The sequence below is a fragment of the Nymphaea colorata genome, chromosome 2 (assembly GCF_008831285.2).
Source record: "Nymphaea colorata isolate Beijing-Zhang1983 chromosome 2, ASM883128v2, whole genome shotgun sequence".
In the NCBI taxonomy this organism is placed as follows: Eukaryota; Viridiplantae; Streptophyta; class Magnoliopsida; order Nymphaeales; family Nymphaeaceae; genus Nymphaea; species Nymphaea colorata.
The window spans coordinates 9,757,715-9,780,828 of NC_045139.1; the positions used below are offsets into that span (position 1 = coordinate 9,757,715).

The 23,114-nt window shown below is 39.1% G+C and overlaps 3 protein-coding genes and 1 non-coding gene across 8 annotated transcripts; all 4 read left to right on the forward strand.

Annotated features, from left to right (window-relative positions):
• The first annotated feature begins 2,412 nt into the window (after nucleotides 1-2,412).
• On the forward strand, nucleotides 2,413-10,238 carry LOC116248413 (uncharacterized). Of its 2 annotated transcripts, none has more exons than XM_031621186.2 (6): nucleotides 2,413-2,544; nucleotides 3,193-3,783; nucleotides 4,070-4,956; nucleotides 5,049-5,138; nucleotides 8,458-9,246; nucleotides 9,815-10,238. In XM_031621186.2, exons 2-6 carry the CDS (start codon nucleotides 3,663-3,665, stop codon nucleotides 9,920-9,922), a joined length of 1,995 nt encoding a protein of 664 aa, XP_031477046.1. In that variant the 5' UTR covers nucleotides 2,413-2,544; nucleotides 3,193-3,662; the 3' UTR covers nucleotides 9,923-10,238. The 2 variants fall into 2 exon arrangements, with proteins under 2 accessions (XP_031477046.1, XP_031477047.1); XM_031621187.2 differs by having other exon boundaries at nucleotides 2,413-2,532.
• Nucleotides 10,239-13,024: 2,786 nt separating this feature from the next.
• On the forward strand, nucleotides 13,025-14,616 carry LOC116248480 (uncharacterized protein At5g48480-like). The gene is made up of 2 exons (XM_031621284.2): nucleotides 13,025-13,427; nucleotides 14,110-14,616. The coding sequence occupies exons 1-2, from the start codon at nucleotides 13,144-13,146 to the stop codon at nucleotides 14,339-14,341; spliced, it is 516 nt and encodes a 171-aa protein (XP_031477144.1). The 5' UTR covers nucleotides 13,025-13,143; the 3' UTR covers nucleotides 14,342-14,616.
• Nucleotides 14,617-16,335: 1,719 nt separating this feature from the next.
• Nucleotides 16,336-16,408, forward strand: TRNAK-UUU (transfer RNA lysine (anticodon UUU)). Its single transcript has one exon. It is a non-coding gene; the product is annotated as a tRNA-Lys (tRNA).
• Nucleotides 16,409-17,462: 1,054 nt separating this feature from the next.
• LOC116247070 (protein PEP-RELATED DEVELOPMENT ARRESTED 1, chloroplastic) lies at nucleotides 17,463-23,114 on the forward strand. 4 transcript variants are annotated; one of them, XM_031619022.2, is made up of 9 exons: nucleotides 17,463-17,869; nucleotides 18,263-18,418; nucleotides 19,682-19,750; nucleotides 19,834-20,004; nucleotides 20,958-21,101; nucleotides 22,050-22,187; nucleotides 22,264-22,329; nucleotides 22,454-22,513; nucleotides 22,846-23,114. In XM_031619022.2, exons 1-9 carry the CDS (start codon nucleotides 17,510-17,512, stop codon nucleotides 22,888-22,890), a joined length of 1,209 nt encoding a protein of 402 aa, XP_031474882.1. In that variant the 5' UTR covers nucleotides 17,463-17,509; the 3' UTR covers nucleotides 22,891-23,114. The 4 variants fall into 4 exon arrangements, 2 of the variants coding, with proteins under 2 accessions (XP_031474882.1, XP_031474884.1); XM_031619024.2 differs by having other exon boundaries at nucleotides 17,728-17,869; nucleotides 18,247-18,418; XR_004170786.2 differs by lacking the exons at nucleotides 22,454-22,513; nucleotides 22,846-23,114 and adding an exon at nucleotides 21,794-21,860.

The window sequence follows — 23,114 nt, forward strand, 5'->3', positions numbered from 1 at the left end:
TCTGTGTCAATTTAAATGTAGAAATATCTGTTGTTTGCCTAATTTGCTATTTCTGCTAAGCAATATGAGGATTTAGATTCTCCAGAGGATTGGTGCAACAACATAGAGTAGGGATTGGTAGGCGGTCAATCTTTATTTTTTAAAATGTTAGGAGTGTCGACCTCCTATGCTCTAAAAGGAGTGTTACTGATATGCAAATAGAAGCACAGCAACGGTGACATCTTGAGGCACCAAAAATAGGCCATGTACCTTAAAGAGACAATAGGTTGGATGTGAGCTTTGCCTTTTTGCTAAGGCGTGGGTCTCCTCTACTCACCCAAAAATATGAGGATCTAGGAAAATTAACATTTTGGTCCAGCCATGGCCCTTGATTTTTTGGGACGCAAGCAACCTTGACTTGACATTTTACATCTTCCACAACGCGATGAGCAAGGTAGCTAAATTAATCTTTAATTTAATTATACAATAGTTACTGTTAATAATTGTTCTTCAACATATCAAAAGGTTTTTCCTTTTGACAAGTCACTGAACAATCGAGACCATTGATAGTATCTCCACATGCAAAAAGTTTACACTGTCAGCTGCAAGGTGATTCAAGAATTTGATCAGCTCAACCAGCACATACGTGAAAGTTCATATGAACTTTAATCAACCCAGGTTCATCAGTCTCTTAGAAGGTAATCTCTAAACCATTGTATATTTAGCTACCAAACTTCTGTACTAGTGGAGAATCTCACCTTTTTCTTTTCTGAATCATGTTGTTTTATAGCTCTAAACCAAACCTTGTATCCAATTGAAATAGTGTCATCTTTATGACTTATATAATCTCATTTACAGTATGCTTTATTCTTACTTGGCATTGAACAAGGGGTTTGCCATTCCAGATTCGGCTACCATTGTCTTGCACAGCGTAAGCTATGATAAACAAAAAGCTCAAAGGCCTCCACACGATCAGATGAAAGTTCTGTGCTTTCCAAGTTTGATGATCATAAAGCAGGTTCCAAAGAGTACGTATATGCCTTTGAAGTAGTTGAGACGTCCAGCACATCCAGCGTAAATTCTCGAAAGCAGTTTGCAGATGCCATTGTTGTTGCCAGATCTTCAATAATAATCAGCTTGGTCCTCTTAATATATCAGAATGAAGAAGAGGCAGACAAGTAACAAATTTCTTATGCATCTATGGCTCTCGAAGGAGTATGTGTCTTTAGGCTCTAATTTCTTTTGGATACATTAGTTCAAATGGCAAATTTAGTGAAAGGACTGAAGGTTGTTGCCCCTGTTACTAAATTTCCCTGCATCTGCAACCAAACTTTTTGAGTAAGTTTTAACCACATTGATCTCTGTTCCGGTTTTCTATGAATTTTGCACATAAATTTGTGATAGATTGCTCACATGATTATTTCTTGTATGTATATCTTGTGTGTGTTTGAAACATGATAACTTAGGCACGGAGACAAATAAAATGTTTTGAGTTCACTTGCACCGGAATTAAAGATTGCATGAATCTCCCTGCGGATGCATGTTTCTGCCCCTTCCCGAGCATATACACTATCTTCCCAACCGAGACAGGTTATCTTGTCAATAAAAATTCTTTAGCAATCCTTGACAGTTCCAGAGAAACCAACCAACAAGTCGAAATCGGTCTTTGCCAAATCTTATCAAAATCAACCCAAAAGTTCAATCGAATCGAATAGCTATTTCGTCGCGATTCAGGTGCCACGGTTCATGTTTCCACCATTTTTAAAATTATTTTTTACATATATTTTTAATGACACTCCTTTAACATGCTAGCGTTCAATTAGTCTTAAAATACTTAATTTTTTATGTTTAAATTAGTTTATACAAATTTTTATTTTTTAAAACAAATTTAAATGTGTTTTTGGCCAACGCATGGTCGGTTCAATTGAATCGGTGCCGAATCGGTCCAGGAACTGATCCACGAAAAGAACCGGATAAGCCAAGAAACATGGAGAATTTAGTTGCCGTAAGCGTCAGGATAACGTGGACACGCCCCTCACACATTTGTCGTGATTTCTCCCCCCAACAGAACTGGAGACTCCTCGACGGACGCACACGCGGAAGCCTCCAACAAATAATACGGAGCTTCGATATCTCCGCCCTCCATTTTCAACATCCGACGGACGTTGAAGCCCTACAGGCCGGGGAACGTAGAGGCCGCGCCCACGGGATCGTTAGTCACTAAGGCCTTGAGAGCGACCGCGACGGGTGCGGGGCCCGCCCCGATCCGCTGAAAACGGAAGCAACTGTTGCCTGTTGGAAAGCGGCGTTTAGTTTCCGTGTTCGGTGCGATCTGGATAAACTGAACCGGATCCGGACTTGCTCTCTCTCTCTCTCGCTCTGATTATTTATTAAGGAAAAAAATCCGAATGTTTTCTTATTTCCATTCGTTCGCTCGTTTGTTCCTTCTATAGAGACGGAGGGGGAGAGGCGAGTGGGGGTCTCTGGGGCTTTTGGTCTCTGATTCTATCTCATCTCTAGGGTTTGGTTTTCTGGCGACATTCCGTTTCCTAGGTCATCATTCCTGTGAGATATTTTTCCGTCATTTGCTTGGTGGTTGTTTGTGGTTCCGTTGTTTTATGTTTCCTCCCTTCTGTTGGTTTTATTTTTCTTGATAGTTGTGTAATTGAGTAAGTCGGAGGTTTCTCCTTCTCGTTCTTCCGCTTCTTCTATTTGTTGAATTTCTTGCTTTCCTTGTTCCGGTTCGTGTTCTTGCTTGTTTTCCGTGTTTCTTTGGGATTCTTGGTACATCTTGTTGTTGTTGTTTTTCGAGGCGTTGGTTTGTGGGCGGAGTTGTCGGCGTTTTGGGATTACGGTTTTGTTTGGATTCCGAATGCTGTTTGGATTTCGAATGCTGAGGAAGGAAAAGAAGAATGTCTATGGCATGTCGTGTAGGGATTATGCATTATTTTTCTGGCATCGTGTTTGGCGTCTTCTTCCTTTCTTTTTTCCGTATCTGCTTCGCTGGGTCTTCTTCATGGACCGTAAGGTTTCCATTTTTTTTTTTGTCTTTGTAACGAAATAGAATGAGGAGTTGGCCTTCTTTCTGCTGCTAGCGTTTGAGTTCATCGTTGGTTTACTTTGATTATACTTTGTTGCTGTTGATTCAATGGCGTGTCCTGTGACAAGGCTTTGTGTGTAATCTTCCGTGTTTGTGGTTCTCTGAAATTTCAGAGAGGCAGGGTTTTCCAGCAGGGTTCGTTCACTGAGGATCTTTCGAAGCATTGTCTGGACTGTTAACTGTTGCACAGGACTTGGGCTTTCTTTAATTTATTTGGATGAGAGAGTAGTACCAGGGGTTACTCCTATACGGAAGACCTGAATATTGCTGGTTTCAAGTTGCGATTTTGGGAACAGAATATATTTTACCATACTTCTTTTTTGGGATTCGGTAGGCCAGTGGGGATAGATCTATTTTCTCTGTTCACGAATCATCTGGTCTGATTTGGATGAAGTTGCTTTGAAAACCCACTAAGAATCTCGCCATCTTGCTCATGTTGAAGTTTCCCTGTTGCATACCTGGATAACTGGATTGACTGGTGCTTTGTGGGTACATTGTTTGGCTTCTCTTGGAGTTTGAGATGGTTGAGTATGTGTTTTAGATTGACTAACCAATTCCGGATGCGGATACGGCATGTCTTTTAATGGCAATGGATGGAGGTGAACCTAAGTTTCTTCCACAGTGGCTTAAAGGAACGAGTGGTGCAGGCAGGAGTAGCGCGTCACCATCTTCTCATGGTTCTGTTGCCTCTCAAGCTAATAGAGGTGAAAATCATTCTTTTCTAGTAATTTCCTGTTAGCATGTCAGAAGGTACATTCCTTCTTGATTTGTAACTTACACCAAAATTTTCAGATGTTTCCTCCTAAGTATGAATTTTCTTATTTAGTTTGGTGCGTTATTTTTCAGCCAAGAACTATGAACATCAAATTTAGCATCGTTTATCATGTTTCTTGAATTTTAGCATCATATTTTAGTATCCTCTTATGTCGCCCACAATTCTCAGGCACGTTAACATCTTTTGTCTGCTTATTGGATTATTGCTGGCTGCAGAGATTGCTGGTGGTTCCTTTCTCCCTCGAAATAAATGTGGCCAATCAAAGACAGCTTATTTGAACCCTTTAGTTGATGACGTTCTGAAAAACTCAACTGGGAGGCTAACTGCAAAAAAGTCTTGGAAGGAAGGTCTTAAGAATGTTGATCAACAAGATGGCCTTCATAAACAGAGAGAATTTTCAAATCCACGTGACTATGGTAGCTTTCGCCGAAGCTCTTCGGCATGGGCCTGTTTTGATGGTGGCAAGGACAGGGAACATAAAAGTGACAATAGCTGGGAAAAAAGCCATAGAGATAGAGCACGAGATGCTCAGATGAACTTTAGCTCGTGTGATAGTAAGGCCTACGACATTTCTAAGCAATTGCCTACTTCCCCTCTTAGTGGTAGTAGTGAAAGTAGTACTTTCTTAAGGCGTTCACGATCTTTTTTATCAGAAATTGGGTCAGATGATGGTTCTGAAAAGATTATTGCTGACAATGGAAACTCTGGTTTCAATCGCACAAGTTCTGGTGTTTTGCCAAACAAAATGCAGAAAGCATCATTTGACAAAGATTTTCCTCTGTTGGGAGCTTCAATGAAAAATGGAACTGCTGCTTCAAGCCCAAGAGATGGCCTTTTGTCCACCCAATCAAGGTTGATGCAGCCAGGCAAAAATATTTCTAGCAAGCATGATAACATCATGGGATCTTCATGTTCTTATTCTCAGTTTGATGTACCTTCTAGCATAAAGCCTGACTGGAAATCTGCTTTAGCAGAGCCTCCATCCTTCACCTCAGCTGGTCCACTAGAAACCAAGATCAATCACTCTGGCTTGATGCAGCATGCTGTTCCTAACATGCTAGGATCTCTGATTCAGAAATCTGGGCAGGAGAGAAGTCCTCTGGTTAGAATGATGCAGTTTACAAGTATTTCCTATTTTGTGTAGTAGTTTGTTCTTCTGTTCATTTATCATAATTATGTACTCATTTTGTGCAGCTACAAGTGGAACCATATAAGGAGGAAGAAATTGCTCTGAAGCAGTCTCTACAACTAATTCCAGCAATTCCACCAAAGCCTAAAGGACTGGTACAATTGTTCTATCTTTCCACGTCACTTTGCCTCATGATATATTTGTCTTTAGGATTATCCTAGTCTTATATGAAATATTTCTTTTCTTGTTATGTGTGCATCCTCTTTGCATTTTGCCAAAGTGCACACATGCATGCATTGAGCATGTGTACGAGACATCCAGCATGGGTGGGCCTGGTGTTCTGAATCTTTTGATGGATTTTCTATGAAACCATTCCAGTAAATGCAACATGCAGTCTTATTTTGAAAACCAAAGCAACTCCCCTGGTAATGATAGAAAATTGAATTTTTCCAATCAAATTTATTTGTATTATTTCAGATTACATTATGATAGAACTCCTTGGATCGTCTAGTGTGGATCATTCAATTCACAATTATTATTTTCTTTGAAATTGAATTCTGAAACAAATGACCTGCCTCTTTAGTGTGTATGCATATGCTACTCCTTAAATATTTCACAGTTAAATTAATTAGTTCTGCTACTTAAACAAAAAGCTATTCTGATTATTCAATGATTGTGAAAGTTATTAACTTAATTGAATAGAAATCTATGAATTAGAGCAATTATAATTAAGATATTAACATTAGATTTTTTCAGATTCATCAAAATAAAAACGAATAAATAGGTGGAGCAAAGGACCACAGCTACAAGGATCCCTACTTAGGTTAGCATAATCAATAATCCATTGTCCCTAGCATAGTTGAGATGTTGTTACCCTAGCATACTTTGTTTTTGGACCTAGGGCTAGTTGTCGTGACCCAAAATTGAGGGAACAAAATGAATTGTGGTTGGTTCTTATTTTCATCAAGTTACAACTGCATCAGAGGTTTCAATTACGCATAGAATGTGGTTGAACAAAACAAAAGATGCTTGCCTGTTACCAACCATATACCATGAGATAATGACTGGCAACCAAATATTACATTTTCTCCATAAGTTTGCTTTGGGTGCAAGACATTCCTAAGTATTGTTTTAATTATGGAAATCATGCTTGTTCCATGCTTTCGCTACAATTATGAGTTTACCTCTAATGCTTCCTTTTAATCTATAACCATGATAATTGGTAGTTATTGTTCTTTAAAATCACTAAAAATGTGAGTTCTTTTATTTAAGCTGGTTACATTTAAGATCCAGTTTTGATTGGATGTATAAGGATTTTAAAGTTAATAACCTGAGATTTCTTGGCTCCTAAAATCTGATCAGACATTGAAAAAAAACTGTGACTTGTAAATGGTTTTGGACATTTCACATCCATCTATGCAGTTACATTTTTGAAGAGCACTGAGACCATCAGAAAGTGGACAGTAGATGGCCATGTATGTATAACAATTAGGTTTCTGTTCTGACGCTGTCTTAAATGTGCTGTCCAGCATTAGTATTTTGTGCATATTTGTCTGAAAATTTATCTTTATGTATGCATTGTGCATGTCAAAAAACCCATTGTAACAAAAATGTGCTTTTCATGCATAGACTGTTGCAGAAGGGCTTAACATTTAAGTATCAATATTTCTGAACTTGTGGCTTATAAACTTGCAGAAGGGTTTTAACATTTAAGTATCAATATTTCTGAACTTGTGGCTTATAAAAATAATTTTTACATAGAAAACATGATTCTTTCTTTATTTTCATGTTTATGGACATGCATAATCCATTTTTATGTTGAATTTCTGAAAAGTACTTAAATCCAATGTTATAAAAGGCGTAGCGTATCGTATATCAGTCGGGCCGACCTATACACTGTATCGTAACGTATCGTAAATTAATTTTTTTATCCCTGTATCATACGATACATTATATTTTACAACATGTTGGATGCAATGTTGTAAAATGCATATCGTAAGCCGTATCGGTCTGGCTTTAAGATACGTTGTATTGTAAAATAACTATATCGTATTTTAAAAAAAATTAATCAGAAAAAATAGAAAACATTCTGAATAATAAAAAAAATTAAAATTAACGTATAATTATTTAAAAAAATAAACAGAAAAAATAGAAAAAATTCTGAAAAAATCATAAAAATTCAGTAAAAATTAATGTATAGTAACTAATCGTATCGTAACGTATTGTAACTATATCTTTACGTATTGTAACTGTAGCATACGATACGGTGCCTGTATCGCAACTATACGATATAGATGGTGTATCATATCGCATTTTTGAAACGCGACGATAGCTGGATGACATAATCAGCTTGCACATCCTATCATTCTAGAAGGCACAAAACAAGAACCCCCAGTTCCACATTCTCCATCCCAGTTTCTGTTTTACGAATAAGCAAGTTGCCTCGGTGGAACCTGGTTGGATATTCAAGCAAGACAAGAGCCAAAACTTTTAGAAAAATATGGAAATTACCCAATGCACTATTTTAATTATAGATGTCGTCCTTCATTTATTCTGTCCAGATTTGCCTGGGATTGAGCTTGAATTTCTAGTTTTGATTTACTATGCAGAATAAGATATTGTATCAAATGACAAACTATGTTGTGTGGATATTGACGTAAGGTCTAGTGTTGAACATGAGAATAAAATGTGGCACCCTGCTTGTCTCATTCATCTGAACACTTAGACATGTGGATTTTGATCTCTTACTATCCAAACATATAAACCATAAACCTTTGTGATTGTTACCTCCACCTCAAAGAAAAACCACAAGGACCATCTTCCTGATACACTTCTTTCCTCTGACCATTTGTCACCTAGACTACAGCAGTTCCCGAGCAGGGACTTAATTTTCAAGTTTCCAGCCCAAGACGCCTAGGCTTATCGAGGGTCATTTCTCTTCTTTTTTTTTCCGTCTGCCTCTTTTTCAGTTAACCTGTTAAATAATTAAAGTGAGTGCTTGGGATTAAAATTCTGCAAGCCAAGTAAGTGGGATGAATTACCTGTATTCTACTATCCTTGTTAAACATATATTTAATGTGGGAATCTAGAATCTACTATTTGGTCCTTTAGTTCTGAATCTCCCGTAGGTTTGTAATTTGGGTGAACAGTATTTTGATTGTTAACCAAGGTAAACAGAATGTATATTCCATTTAGTTTTTATCAGAGTCCCAAAAAAAAAGATGAGAAAGTAGGTAACTTTAGCTCTGATTGGTCCAATTTTTGTTATATTTTCTAGTTCCTGCCGTTGTTTGATTGACACACAAGTTTCAAATTATGGGTAGCATAATATCCCTCAATTGGTTTTCTCTGGATCTATTTGCATGTCTCATTGTATGTCATCCGACTTGGTGCTTGGTGGTGAGATATGTTACGGGTAGCTTTTGATGTGCCAATTCTAGGTTTTTTCTTACTGTTTATCATGGATTTTTGCAGCATGCACTTGGCTTCTCTGATCGCGCCAAGACCAAAGTACCATTGCATGTAAATACATCAAATGCTAATCAAGCTGCAACGCCTTCACATTCCAATATGCTGAAGCATTCTAAGTCAGCCCAAGGGGGAGGAAAGTTGCTTATTCTTAAAACAGCGAAAAGTGTTCCTATTGCTTCTGATAAGTCACTGAACTCTGAAATACTGGAAACTCTAAATGGCTTTAAATCCAGTCAAACTTGTGCATCTGATAAGCATGTTAATACTTCAAATGTTGATAGAGAACATATGCAACAAAGTTCTGGAAGCAGAATGTCCTCTGCTTCCTCATTATTATTGGAGTCAGCTCGGTCTAAGGAATCTATCCATTCACTTGCTGAACCGAAGAGGAATACCAGGCAAAGTATAAAGGATAGAAATGATTTCTTCAATTCACTTAGACAGAAGGGGAAAAATGAGAATACAAACAGTTCCATGGCTGTTTGTGAAGCACATCCCACAATGCCAGAAGAATGTAATGATAATTTGACTACTGAACGCAAGAAGGAAGAGATTTTGGAAGATATAATGCTCACGGAAACTGTAAATAGAGAGGACAACAAAGTAGATGATCACAGTATTTTAGTAGAGACAAGTACTACAGTCAGTGGCAGATGTGAGAGTAGGTCATTTTGTGTTAAGGTGAGCTCTGAAGAGGAAGAGGCAGCATTTTTACGTCGTCTGGGCTGGGATGAAAGCGATGGGGCGGTTGAAGCTTTGACAGAGGAAGAAATAAACTCCTTCATTCTGCAGGTAATGAACTTTAATCCTCTTGTGCAAACAATGTTTTACATGTTTAATCTGCAGTTTTTGGTTTTTTCCTTCATTCTTTAAAGATGTGTATTTTTTACTTGCTTTGAGAAAATAAGTCTGCCGGAACCTAACCAAAAAGGTTGGTGAGGTGCCTGTCAACTGCTTTGTTCGTTATGGGGCCATTTGGGAATAGTAACGTTATATCACTATCCAGTGCATCTAACCCAAAAATTGGTTAGATTCATTGGGCACTTTAAAAAGTGTTTTACAAATCTCCCCCACTTTTTAGGGCAGATGCATGGAACAACAACATACTGTTACTGTTCCCAAATGGTGCCTATAGGTTCTAAGTAATTGTTCTGAGCTGGTGCTGCCTTAGGTGTCTTTGCATGTTGCTCATTGTCCCTCTATGGTGTTGGACATCAGTAGGCTGTATTGCTGTTCTGAGCTACTTATTTGTTTTTGTCGTCTGATTATTGTCTCCGCTTGGGTGATGCTATACTTCATTGCTCTTTATCTTCCTGCAATGTTCAGCTACTGCATTAATTCACTTTCTGTCTTTTATCAGCACATGAACGCAGTGCTTTCAAAGAACATGCTCCGGGGGAAGAGTGCGTGGAAGTTGAGCGCACTTATGATGCACGCAGGCAACATGGGTAGCGTTTCTTCACATTGACAAAGAAAAGAAAATTCACTGGGATTTTTGGTATATATATGCCTCCCATTTTTGTAGGGTGGGGAGATCATTCTAATGACTTGTAAGTAGTGACAAAATTTTGTCGTTCTCCATCTTCTATTTTTTTCCCCCACCTGGATACTCTGGGAGAATGCACAACTCTCCCTCTCTTTGTGTTTTTTTTTTTCTTCAAGCCCATTTTTATATTTATTTACCTGTGAGTAATTCTTTCGTGTCATTCCCTAGCCTTCATCTGTGTTATCGAGCTGTCACAAAGGGAATGAAAGTTGGACAGCCTGGCCATTGATGGCATGAATTGTGCTTCTGATCTTTGTTCCAGTCTCTATTCCATTTTTAGGAGAAAATGCGAAGAGCACAACTGGTTGGGTTAATGGCTGGTTGGTGGACAGTCACTGGTTCAAATCTAGTGGTGATTGCATGGAAAAGCTGATGAGGAGAAATGGCCTTGTGTTTTATTCTCTTGCCAAGCGACAAAGTCTTTCAACCCGCATTGGTTTCTTCAATGTAAAAAAAATATATATATATCAAATTCTATTTTTTTGTGGGTATTTTTACATTGTATATAGCCCCATTCGAATTTAATGTCAGTTGTAAATTCAGATGAAAAAATTGCAAATACCAAACAAATATCATTCAGCACTGGGGCATGTAAACAAAAAGAATTGGAAAATTAAAATATTTTGATGTGAATTTTAGTTTCCTGGGCAGACTGGGAAAACCAAGTCTATACTCTCATTCGAACAGTACTAAAAAGAAAACCTCGACAGGCTCTTAAATTATTAGTTCCTTGAATGGGAAGCACCAACTTACACTCCTGATGTGGACAGAGCTCATGTTTGCAAGCAGCACCCGATTGCTGTTGGATTCAGTTTCCTTTAGACAAGCTGATGTGAATCAAATTTGGGCCAAATTTTAGTCAGAAACTTAACAAAGTCTCATTTTTTTAGTTTTCTCCATCTAAATAAAAGATTTTTTATGTACGTTTGAAAGCTTGCAATAACCACTTATTTGTGTTAGGACCTTGAGAATGCTCAATGTCGTGGTTTATAGTTTTATTGGACAAACCAAGTTTCATTTTGCTAGACAGACATTCAAGATAGTTTTGAAATTAGAAACACCTCAACAAGATTTGCGAAACAGACATCCAAGATTTTGTATGCATACACACAGAGATGAACACAAACACATAAACAGACACATATATACACATACTTTTAGGAGTCCCATTGCATACCATAAACATTCTGTTGGCTGTCATTAAAATGATGCAGCATGTACCTTTCTCTTCACAAATGGTTCTGTTTTTTTGGGGGACCAACTAATCAGTTCATAAGTGGTTAGAACTATCATTCCATGAACCTGCTCTACTCTTTGAGGCATATTCTGAGACACTTACAAGGTGCACCTGCTGTCAAACTATCCCTAATGGCTCCTTTAACACTACTGACTTACATCTTGTATTTTCATGGGGAAATGGATTTTTGTGTATGCCAGCACCGGCCAAGCGTCGTCTGTATCCTTTTCCAAATCAACGCGGGTGCGATTCTTATAATTGTAAATACATGTCACGTGTTTTGGTGTTATATCATCCTTTCGGAGGCATTTCATGCTTCCTTTCTATTCTGAAAGAATATACAAGGAAGTTGGATATCAAACTAAGCACGAAACTGGCGATGTCGTTCCATTGGTAGGATACAAATATAGATTCCTTTACTCAGACCCGGTAAGGAAAATAGATCCAAATTTTAATCAGATCCAGATTCTGCATTATGGTTCAGGTATTCCAAATCTGGATATGCGCCCAAATCTTATAAAGGTCCAAGTCCTTATATGTAAAAGTCAGGTCTTACTCTTATTGGATGAGAACCCAGTTTCAACACAAACAAATGCCAAACCTATAAAGGATGATCTGATTAAACTGAATACTGTAATGGTGGGCCAAGCTGATCCCGAACCATTTCCAGCCCTAATAAAATATCTGATGTATCCAGCCAGAATCCTTGAAATACAGTTTATAAGGGTAGTGAGAAAGTACCTGCCATCCAACAACATGCTACAAATTGTAATTCAAGAAGAGTTTGACATGTGTTTATACAAGGGATGCAAATGGGTATATATATATATATATATAACATTCTTTTTTTATAATTGTTTTTTCTTTATGTTTGCTTTTTTTAGGGAGAATATATATATATATATATATATATATACAGCCCGCATCATTAATGAGTGGTAATCTGATATGTTCATGTGGACAGGTTGTCACGAGTTCGAAATTCACGCCATAAATGCATCTCTCAATCAAGTCGCGCAGCTTATGGTTTTTAATGCCGTTTTTATTACTTCCTTCGCCTGCAAGGGCTTTGAATCGACCCACCTAGCCCGGGCAACTGAGGCTACCGAAACTACCGCGCCATGGTCCGAGCGAAGAACTAGGCGCACCGGTGGACCGAAGGCGTGGGTCCTACTCAAGGAATGTCTCGGTCAAAGTCAGCGTCGGGTTCGAGCGAAGGTGGGGCCCACCGTGGCCCCCAAAATGGCCAAGCAACAGCGGCAGCGGTCCCCCTCCAACTTCCCCTCACGTGGAAATAATCAACCGAATTAAAAAATTTGGAAAACCAAGAAAAGAGATTCGGCGGTTAGTCAAAAGACCGGATTGTCCCTCTACCCAGTGGATAAAGACGACGACAGCAAGTTTGTTTTTGTGAATTACTGAAGCACCCTTATCCGGCCTTTGGATTTTGGGTTTTGGGTTTTAGATCCCGAATTTATGGTATGAAATCCAGTCACTGTCCAGAAACCAAGGCGGAGAAGCACTGGGAGGAAGCGAGAATTTGACGCACTTCGGATTTGGATCCCTCATCCAGTTGAGGTTCTCGAGACACAACGGTAAATTGTAAAAGCAGGGAGAAAAAGGGCAAAGAAAAACCCAACCCCAACGCCTCGTGCTCGGGTTAGTATTTTTTTTTTTTCCAAACACGAAAACAAATCTTAAATGTTAGACGCAAAATATTTTTTGAAATATCTGGACCGTCGGATATGCCTTGGAGCCTGCAACGTCTCCTTAAAGTACTGGCACTCCTCCGGCGTGTTTCCTCTGTGCTCATTTTGTGCCTCCGGTTTTCCTTCTTTCCTGTTTCCTCGGTTTCTTCTCTTCTTAGGGTTTTGTCTCTCTGCGAAGAGAACGTTCGGGGACGAAGATGGCGAGCGATGGAGTGGACTACCAGAACGGGAATGGTGCGGACATTGGGGCCCCCAAGGCTGTGAGCTTCTCCTCACTCAGGCCTAAGCTTGTGGTTCAGGCGCCCAGGGCGGCCGACGCAGTCGCCTTCTACAAGGCGGCATTCGGCGCGGAGGAGGTCCTGCGCTCGAACCACCCCAAGAGGAAGGCCGATCAAGATCTCCCTCTCATCCTGTACTCTCACCTTCGCCTCGGTGCCGTTGAGCTTCTCGTTTCCGACGAAACCGATGACTCTGAAGCCGGGTTAGTGCTTTCTTCTTTATCTTCTTATTTCTCCGTGCTACTGTCTTGCTTGTCCTTTTTTTCTGCGTTGCCTTCCTCTCTTTCTCTCTCTCCTTCTCTGACTTTTAGCTATGCTTGTCTACTCCGTTCACTTTCTTCTTGTTTATGGTTGATGCTTTTATATACCGGAGTCTACGGATATTTACATTGTGGACCTGATTGATAAGAACTTTATGTGTAGAAGACTGTATTCCTTCTTTAGTTTGTCTTCTCGGAAACACGATCTCATTCCCTTTGATGTAGGTTTTGATATTTGGAAGATCTTGATTTCCGCCTTGTTTTCCTGTTCTTATACTAAGAGGAGTAATGTTCTTAGCAGTAATGTATATTAGCTTCATTTTAAATGAAGACGAAGGTTAACTTCATCTCGCCGTTGTCTGCAAGAGATTTCTCCAGTGGAATAACGCGTCATGATCCACCGTTTCCTTTTCCTCGTCCCACAATCTTTTCATTTCGGAGTGAAACACCTCGTCATCGAAACCTATTCATTTTGTATTACTTATTTTCATAAGAGCCGTTCTGTAACGTCTTCTTATCATCACTTATGTTTCTCTGCGGAAGTTTCTCTGGTTCGGCTGCGTCTTACTGACATTGCGATATCGTCATTTTTTCCATTTTTTTGTTCCTTTGCTGAATGAACCAGGGTGAAGTCGACGGAAGCTCTCGGCGGGACGCCGTTGTTGCTGTGTCTGGAAACGGACGATGTGGAGGCAGCGGTGGCGAAGGCCGTGCAGGCGGGAGCAGTCGCCGAGGAAGGCGCCGGAGACGGGACGTGCTGCGGTGGGTGCTGGACCAAGGTGAAGGACCCCTTTGGCTTCGTTTGGGCCATCGGTTCCTCCTCGAAGGCCATTCCGATCGAGGCCGACGAAGCGTAGGCCAAGCTTCTCGGCCCTTTCTTTTACTTCTGCTGCTGCGACTTCGTCTTAGGGTTTCGGTTAGATACTGACTACAGAAAAATAGTTCGAAGGCAATCTTCTTAGTTTTAGGATTATGGTTCTGGTCCCGCCTCGCCGGGAAGTTTTCCGGCGATCGAGGCGTCGGGTTTTAGTTGGCTGTTTCTGGTTTATCTGAACGTGTAGATTTTGACGGGAGCCCCGCTCGCCGGCTCCCGGAAGTCAAACCATCTTATGGATACGTGGTTTATTCTCAACCCTCGATTTCTATCTCCTGTCTTCGCTGGCGGAGCGACGGAATATGTATCTGATGCGGTTCAGGTGCTCTTGCCCAGCCTCCGCCATTCCCGCTCTTTCTGGTTGTCTGTTGCGGTGTGGCATACTGCGTAAATTTTTGCCGCTTTCAATGCGATTCGGAATGGCTTTGATCACGTGAAACTGACGCCTCCTTTCATTGTCGAAGGCCAGCCCATCCATTTTTGTGGGATCGTGCAAACTGCCAAGGGCGGCGTTGGGCTCGAGTCGAGTTCCCTTTTCGTCCGCTTATTTTATCGTACAAGTAAACCGCACCACGGTCCAGAGGAGGCTAAAATCCTTCTTCTCCTTATTATCAGTGGTTAAATGCATATGAATTAACATATATGTGATTTGCTTATGCTTGCCAAGAGTTGACATTCATAGATAAAGCGTAGGCTCCTAGAAAGGTAAATAATAAAACCTGCCGTTATGGAAGTCGGTTTTCTTATTGTTTCTGCATCCGATCATCTCGTTGCATCTTACGCTTCGTTTGGATTACACCTCGAAACGGGGTTTTCGTTGGCAAAACCTGTTTCATGAACTGCTTAAGTGAAACTGTGAGAGGCTATATTAAGACTGGAATGCGTTCATTCTTTTCAACGTTCAGCTGCTGAAATTGATTTTTATAAGGCACTTCCAAGACCAGGTTTTTGTCATCCAAACAAAAACCAAGTTTAAAAAATAAAATCCAAGTTTTTTGTTTTTCTACTGGCATCCAAACAGACAACCAGGTTTCTACAAAATCAAGTTTACTCAAAACCAGGTTTTGAGTGCATGTCATCTAAACACACCCTTAGAGGTTGCATTATGGGGTGCTTATTTGTCACCTCAAAAAATTGGTTTTTTGACAAGTTTTGTTAAAACCTGGTTTAAAAGCTTTTTGTTTTTGGTGTTTTGATGGCTAGACAAAAACTTGGGAGAGAAGCAATTTACTTGAAAAGCTTTGAGGAGGTAGGTTTTTAGTCTCGTAGTGAAAACCAAGTCTTTTGTCAAAACTGAGATATGGTAAAAGCAGCCTTTTAATTGATACAGGCTATTATTTGAAATATGTTTTCTGTTCACAAATATGGATCCATCTTGATTTTTTTAGGTTCATAAAACAATAACAATTTAACAATTTGTTATGGTTGCTAAACGGCCCATAAGGGGCTGTTTGATAATTGGAACATTATATGAGTCTTCAATGAATCTGCCATGCCATACAGATTGAATAAGGTTCAGTGACACCAGTTTTAGTGTTCTTATGAACATGCCTTAATCTTCAATGCAGATTCATGAACATTCATAGGTGTCAAACAGCCTCCAAAGAGTTTGGTTTCAAAGATGAAAATAAAAACTGCCAGTTTCCCACAGCCATGGGGTTGGCACAGTAACAATAGGACTTAAAAGTTTGGATTCTTAAGGCATGTTTGATCGCTAGTGGTTTTAACCCCGGAAAACATTTTCAGGATTTTTATGGACCTGGGGCCCAGAGGGTTTGGCATGATGTTTCGACCCTTAATTGCATGCCATGGTAGCGCAACCTTTGAAAACTTCCTGTATTTCAGTGTCAGAACAAAACCTGGAGAAGCTATACGGGAACGCTTTCGTGCTTGATCGAGTGTCGCACGATTCAGGTAGAGGCAGAACCTCCATGATAGCCATATATATAAAGTTGTGGATATATTTTCTGTCAACTGGCCGTCTTAGCTCAGCCGGTAGAGCGCATGGCTTTTAACCATGTGGTCGTGGGTTCGATTCCCACAGACGGCGACTGTTTTTCTTATAAATGCTCTCTTCTGTCGATGTATTATTTAGTGCTGTGAATATCGTCACTACTTTGCAGCGGCCAAGCACAAAACAAAAGTCTGACCAGTCGACGAAAGGATCAGCGTCCGATATTTTTGGTGGTTCCTTTTTCCTCCAATAAGTTAGTGGTTGATGTTTAAATCTTTAAATAAATTAGGGGTTAAATCTTTCTTGACCAATGCCCTCCAGAGTGTGAGATTTGAGACTCGAACTCAAAACAGTGGGTTTGGTTTGGTCCAAGAAAAATGAGCTAGCTTGGCCCCAAATTCATGCCTTCACTTAAGGGAGCAGACATGGCCTTGCTCACCCCTCAAACTGCTTGTCTATGGTTTGGAATGAAACGCTGTTATTGTTCGTGTAGCTAAACGATCCCTTAACATAGTATTGCAAGCTTGGTGATTTAATTCTTATCTCCCTCTCTTTGTTTTGATTCTATACATTTTTGTTTGTAACTTATTTTTCTGCACAAAAGATTTTGGCTTTCATTCGATCAAGTGATTCAACTTAGTTATTTGATAAGAAAAAAAGATTGTAACTCTTGGAATGCATGTTTCAAGAAAACATACCAAAATGTGGGAGGATGCTTTTAGAAGATATTTGATAAGAAAAACTTGTAGTCCCTGAATGTTACATGCTTCAATATGTCATATTTTTCTTCCAATGAACACTGTGCTAATTGTGGATATATTTTTTAAATTCAACAATTAGATGTTGTTCACATCACACAAACACATCTTATTTCTCATGACAAAAACGTTGTGAACTTTAAATGTGTTCTTCGAATGTATATCCCAAACATAGCGCTTTTTTTATTCTCTCTGAATTTTAGTTATTTCAAAGTCTTTACTAAAAGGAGATTTTATCCTCTAAATACCTTCCACCACTTAATGAAAGATTATTCTGGCCATATTTAAAAATGAAAAAAAAAAAAAAATCAAATGTGGGGTGCATCATACCCAGATTCTAGCTAGACCCGTACCCGACCCATTTCGTCATCTGCAAATCTTCCATGGAGATGTGCCCTTCAGTTTCCGAGTGAACACTATCCGCTCAGGACAGAGAGAGATGACAAGCGCTCTTCCATTCCTCTCTTCTTCATTGAACGCGACGAAGGGAAGCGCCATCCCTATTGTTTCTTGCTTCCCAACTTCTGTCTCGCCCGCGTCCATTCAACTCTCTGCAAAGACTTCTTCCTTCCCCCTCCTTTGCGTGGGAAGAAGGAAGAAGAAGAACTCGCTGTCGCCTCTCTGCACCAGCTATGAGGTAGGAGGAGGTTTTGCAGATGAGAATCAAGAGTCGATGCGGAGAAGAGAAGGCTCTTCCTCCTTGAATGACGGCGACGATAGGCCGGACTCCTCCAACTACGAGGCCCTCCTCAGGGGGGGTGAGCAAGTCACCTCTGTCCTTCAGGAAATGGTCAAACTGGTAATTGCTCGACTCCTCGACGGTGGCCATCTTCTTCATTTCCCTCAGATTTCATATTGGCAAGCCTTGATTAGCTTTCACGTACACACTTGGTATACGCTTCCCAAGGTCGTGCATTAGGTTGCATAAGTTCAATTGATTCTCGCAGTAGCTCCATTTTGAAAAAAAATACACGTCTGCTTCTCTCTCTCTCTCTCTCTCTCTCTCTCTTTGTGTGTGTGTGTGTGTCTGCTCGTGTGTGACGTGCGCGGGTGTGTGCCTAAGTCTGGTATTCGGGAAGAAATTGTTTTTTGCGAACAGAATGAATTTGTGACGGTTGTTTGTTACTTTTGCGTGGACTTATACGCTAGTAAATGACTGAGCAAAAACATATGTAGACGCATAATGTTGCAGTTAGAGGATATGGACATGGATGAAAAATCGGAAGAAGTTGCAGTTGAGTTGGCAGCTCAGGGAGTGATTGGGCAGAGAGTGGACCAGATGGAACCCGGGTTCCTCATGGCACTTGATTACATGATCCAAACTGCTGAAAAGGATAATGATGATCAGGTACTTCTTATCCATGAGTTCGCTCCATTCTTGTGTTGGTTTTTACTGAGGTTTCATTTTCTTGTCATCCGCTCATTCTAGTTGACCTGAGGTTTCATTTTCTTGTCATCCGCTCATTCTAGTTGATTAATGTCTGTATACTAGGCGGTTAATATTTATTTATTTTTAGTTTGGAAGTTCAAACTTTATTCTAGTTTGGGAATTCTTTGACTGGATCTGCTTTTCCATTCTATTTCCATATCAAATATTTTCTTGCATAAAGTCAATTTTCGTTAGAAAAGCAAAATAAAACATACCAGGAAGATGAAGTGATGCATGAATGACCAAGCTATGCGAGAACATATTGGTCAATTTTTTGTCCCATACTTGGGGATGTATCCAAATTCTAGTTTGGAGTGCCTTCTGCAAAGGGGATTCTATATCGCCAATCACAACTAGTATGTTGCTGATATGGAATAATTTTGTAAAGGATTTGAGCCTTAGTTCTTTGTTCTCTGAACTTTCTTCAAACTGGACCACTCTTTAAAATCTAGACAATTGTTCCAACAGATTTATGTGGTACGATCTATTAGAACACAGGGCAACAAATTGGCTGCAAAATTTACAAACATTGGTATCAATTGAATCTAATTCAGGGTAGCTATGGATGGTAGTGAACTACATTAGTTTTGGTTTGCATCTTACTTTCGGATTTGATGGTAGGAAAATTAGTTAAGTGCTTATGGATGTACAGTCAACTTTTAATCTCGGGGTCATGGGACTAAATAAATCCCCTTCCTTCTTCCCACTTGATAAATGACACTTGTAACATAACGGTTAGCACAATTTAGCTGAATAACTGGTTGGATCTCACCATGTAGTCAGAATTACACTGGTCAACTCTCATAAGGCTGGATCTTCAGATAATACTCCTTTTAATTTCTCTCTCTTCTCCCAAATTTTTGATATGTCTCTGTACCTTTAATAATCTTATCAAAGTCACGCAAAGTTGTTGCTAAGTTTGATGGTGTCTGGTCATGCATAGTTCACTTCTTGTTTCATGCTTATTATCTGCCTCTTGCATTCCTACGTTTTCCTATTAAGTGCCATGTTTGTGATCAGTCCTGAAACATTGGAAACTTTGAAGAATTTCACTTCCTAAGCAGTTACAGAATATAGGACATGCTAACTTCTCATGGATATCTCTGAACTTGTTAAATAATATTCTTTGAGAACTTTTATATCCACCACTAAAAATATTTTTTTTTTCCTCCTATTATCCAGCGTAAGTCAATCTTGGAAGTGATCAAGCAGACCGTTTTGGATCACCTTGCCAAAAAGTGTCCTCCTCACGTAATGCCCCTTTTCCTTTTAGATACTGACACAAAATTTCAAGTGGTTGTGGTTCTGAACACATGCCGGGGTTGTCAAAGCAGGTTCAGGTTATTGGTCTTCTTTGCAGAACTCCTCTCAAGGAAAGCAGGCAGGAACTACTACGTCGAGTAGCTGCTGGTGGTGGTGTATTCAAAAGTGATAAAGGCACAAAAGTTCAGCTTCCAAGTGCCAATTTAAATGATATTGCAAACCAGGCTGATGATCTTTTGGAGGTAAGAAAAAGAATTTTGCTTTCCATTTTGTTGACTTTCCCAGATTGGTCACTCTGGTATATATTAGTAGACACATGGTGTTATAGGTTTTACTCATGGTCACAGAAAATGTGTTTTTTTTTTCAAAAAAACGCGATAAATTAAATGGCTGTTAAAACTTAAGAAAATGTGTTTTTTTAAAACGAAAAAAACACGTTTTTTTCATTGTTTTTTACTTTTTTCATTTTTTTCAGTTTTTTTAATGCCAACCAGTTTTTTTTTCATTTTCTATTTTTTATTTGTTGCAAATCTACTTATCTTGTGATGATTGTGTTATTAGTTTCTCACTGATTTTATTTTTTCCCTTTTTTTAGTTTTTTAAAATTTTAAAAAATTTACCTTATTTTTTTGGTTTTTTTTAAGCTCGCTGTGTTATACCCGAGAAAAACCTTACCGTTTAAAACTCTGAGACGTTATTTGTAACTATGGTTTTAATAACTAATTGAAGATTACTCAGTTATTACTTTATGTTCCATTTTGAATAATTAATCTTTCTGTTGTTGCTCTAATGGTGTATAACTTTTTTTTAAAATGAAATTTTGTTAATTATTTGTTTCCAATAAAATGTCTTTCTCATTGCCTCTATGTGATGTAAGGTTTAAGAGAAATGAGGTTTTTTGTCGATATTGCGATTGGTAGAGTGCTGTTTGATACCCTGTAGATCCCATACATCCATTGATCGACAAGTTAGTATGCCATAATGCCAAGGCTCAAATGAGAGTTCTAAAATGGTGTTTTGAGAATTCTCTGCATTAACCTTAGAATCTTTGCCGTTCCTGCTTCAGGCCTCACTGTCTGTAACTTTTCCCCTAAAATTATACTAATAGAGTCTTCCGACGCTTCAACTTCAACAGTATTGAAACAGTGGTCTACACATTTTAATACTCAAACTTGCCTCATTTCTGTATTTGCAGACAATGGAAACCAGGCCAAAAATTCCTGATAGGAAGTTGCTAGCGAGGCTTGTTTTGATAAGGGAGGAAGCAAGGAGCATGATGGGTGGTGGGATATTGGATGAAAGAAATGATCGTGGCTTAAATACACTCCCACAAGCAGAGGTTGGTTGATTTTTAAGCATGTTATTTTCATTGACTCTGATTTATGTTATGGTTTATTATCCATTTTAACTGTTTGGAATTGCTAAGTGCTTTCTTGTCCACAAGGTTTATGTAAGCTGCCTTACCTTTGTTATTATTTGCCCAAGTTTTCTGGTGTAAGAACACTTAAGCTGTAGTTTTTGGTCCTTGTGTGCAAGAGTGTCCAATCGTGCACTTGCATTCTCTCAATTATTTGTTGATTTTCAGTGAACAAAGTTCTGTGATTTTGTATTGCTTGATTTGCTGTAGCATCTGCTTTGGAAGTCAATGTTGTCATCAAAACGTCCCATCTGATGGAAGTATTGAACCCCATGATGATGTTTCTTCCTCCTCTATTGTTTGGGCATTTTGTGCTTGTGCCTTTCCATCTAATTGATTTCTGACTCAATCTTTAAGGAGGTGTACTCTAGTCTATGTCACATGGGTACAGGGTGCAGGTGCTGATGTAGGTGTGGCAATTTTTTTTAAAAAATTTAGGTGCTGGTACAGCGAGGATGTATATATACATACATATGTGTGTGTGTGTGTATCATTTGTTATATAGTTATTTGACTGTTTAATAGTCTTATTTATCTATATTTACATATATATCTTTTGCATTAGAGCTAGTTTAGTCAGATGTGCATTTAATGGTTAGTTTTGACTTGATTCAGCTGACCGCACTGGACGTGCTGTGTCGGAGAAGCATCAGCACCAGCACCAGCACCAGCATCGACACGGGTGCGACACGGGCATGACAACTGTTTAGGAGCACCCATGTGACATAAGAGTCTAGTTCCTTAGATTCTATTATATTAAGTAATGCATATTTTCTAACAATTAGGATACTTGAAGGGGAGAAAGAAAAAGGCAAAAAAGAAAGAAATAGAAAGCTGGTTGGATTGAATTTATAAAGCATATTTTGAACAGGTGAACTTCTTAACAAAGCTGGTAGCGTTAAGACCTGGAAATGCTGTCAGGAACATGATAGCTGATGTCATGGAAGGAAGAAATGAAGGTGCGGAAGTTTATGGGAATGATCAAGCATCAAGTGGACTTTCTGGCAGGGTAGGTTTACTATACTTTCTCAATTAGAACTGTAATTTCCTTGAAGGTCTTTGATATATGGGTGATAAACTTTTAGGAAAGCGTGACTGCTCGAAATCCACTTCCTGTTCGTCCAGGCATGTTTCTTGAGACTGTTTCAAAGGTAAACAAGATACATGATAAAATTGGCCTCCATTAAATTCTGCTTTTTGAACTTTTAGCCCACTATTGTGGGAAAGCAATTGATAAACGAAATTTCTACTTTTATTCTGGTTGTACTTGCACAGGTGCTGAAAGGAATCTATGCGGGAAATGTATCCGGTATCACTGCTCAGCATCTGGAATGGGTAAAGGTTTCTTTTGTACTACAGTTAGACTGGTAGTTAGCACTTTGCAGGCCTGGAATGAGTTTTTTCTTCCTTTTACTGCTTCAGCCTTCATCGTAGCTACAGTTACAAGCTTGAAAATAGTAGTTTCTCATGCGTACACAAAATAATTTTTCTTGAGGAAAACCTCCAGTGGCGTAATCTTCCTGCGACCTAGTTCATACAATCAGTTCAACATTGATAGGCCGGCATTCCTAATACAAATTAGCTAGTGTTATTCTTGTCTGTTTTGAGCACACTTGAAGGATAATTGCTTTTCAGATTTCATTTAATGGCCCTTTTATTGAATCCAGGTTCATCAAGAAACTCTTCAGATCCTTGAGGAGATAGCATATTAATTTGCTGGGGTGGTTTCTTTCTCACGAGGGGTGTATAATCTTAACAGTGATGTAAAATCCATTTGACCATCTGTATATTAAACCAAGTTCCTTAGGTAGAACAGAAATATGGAAACATTGTATATGGAGACAATTATTTTTCCCTGTTTGGTTAAAGTCTCCATGCAAAGGAAACAGGTTTTTGACTGAATTAATGAAGATTCATTATTGCTAATGCAAGTTAA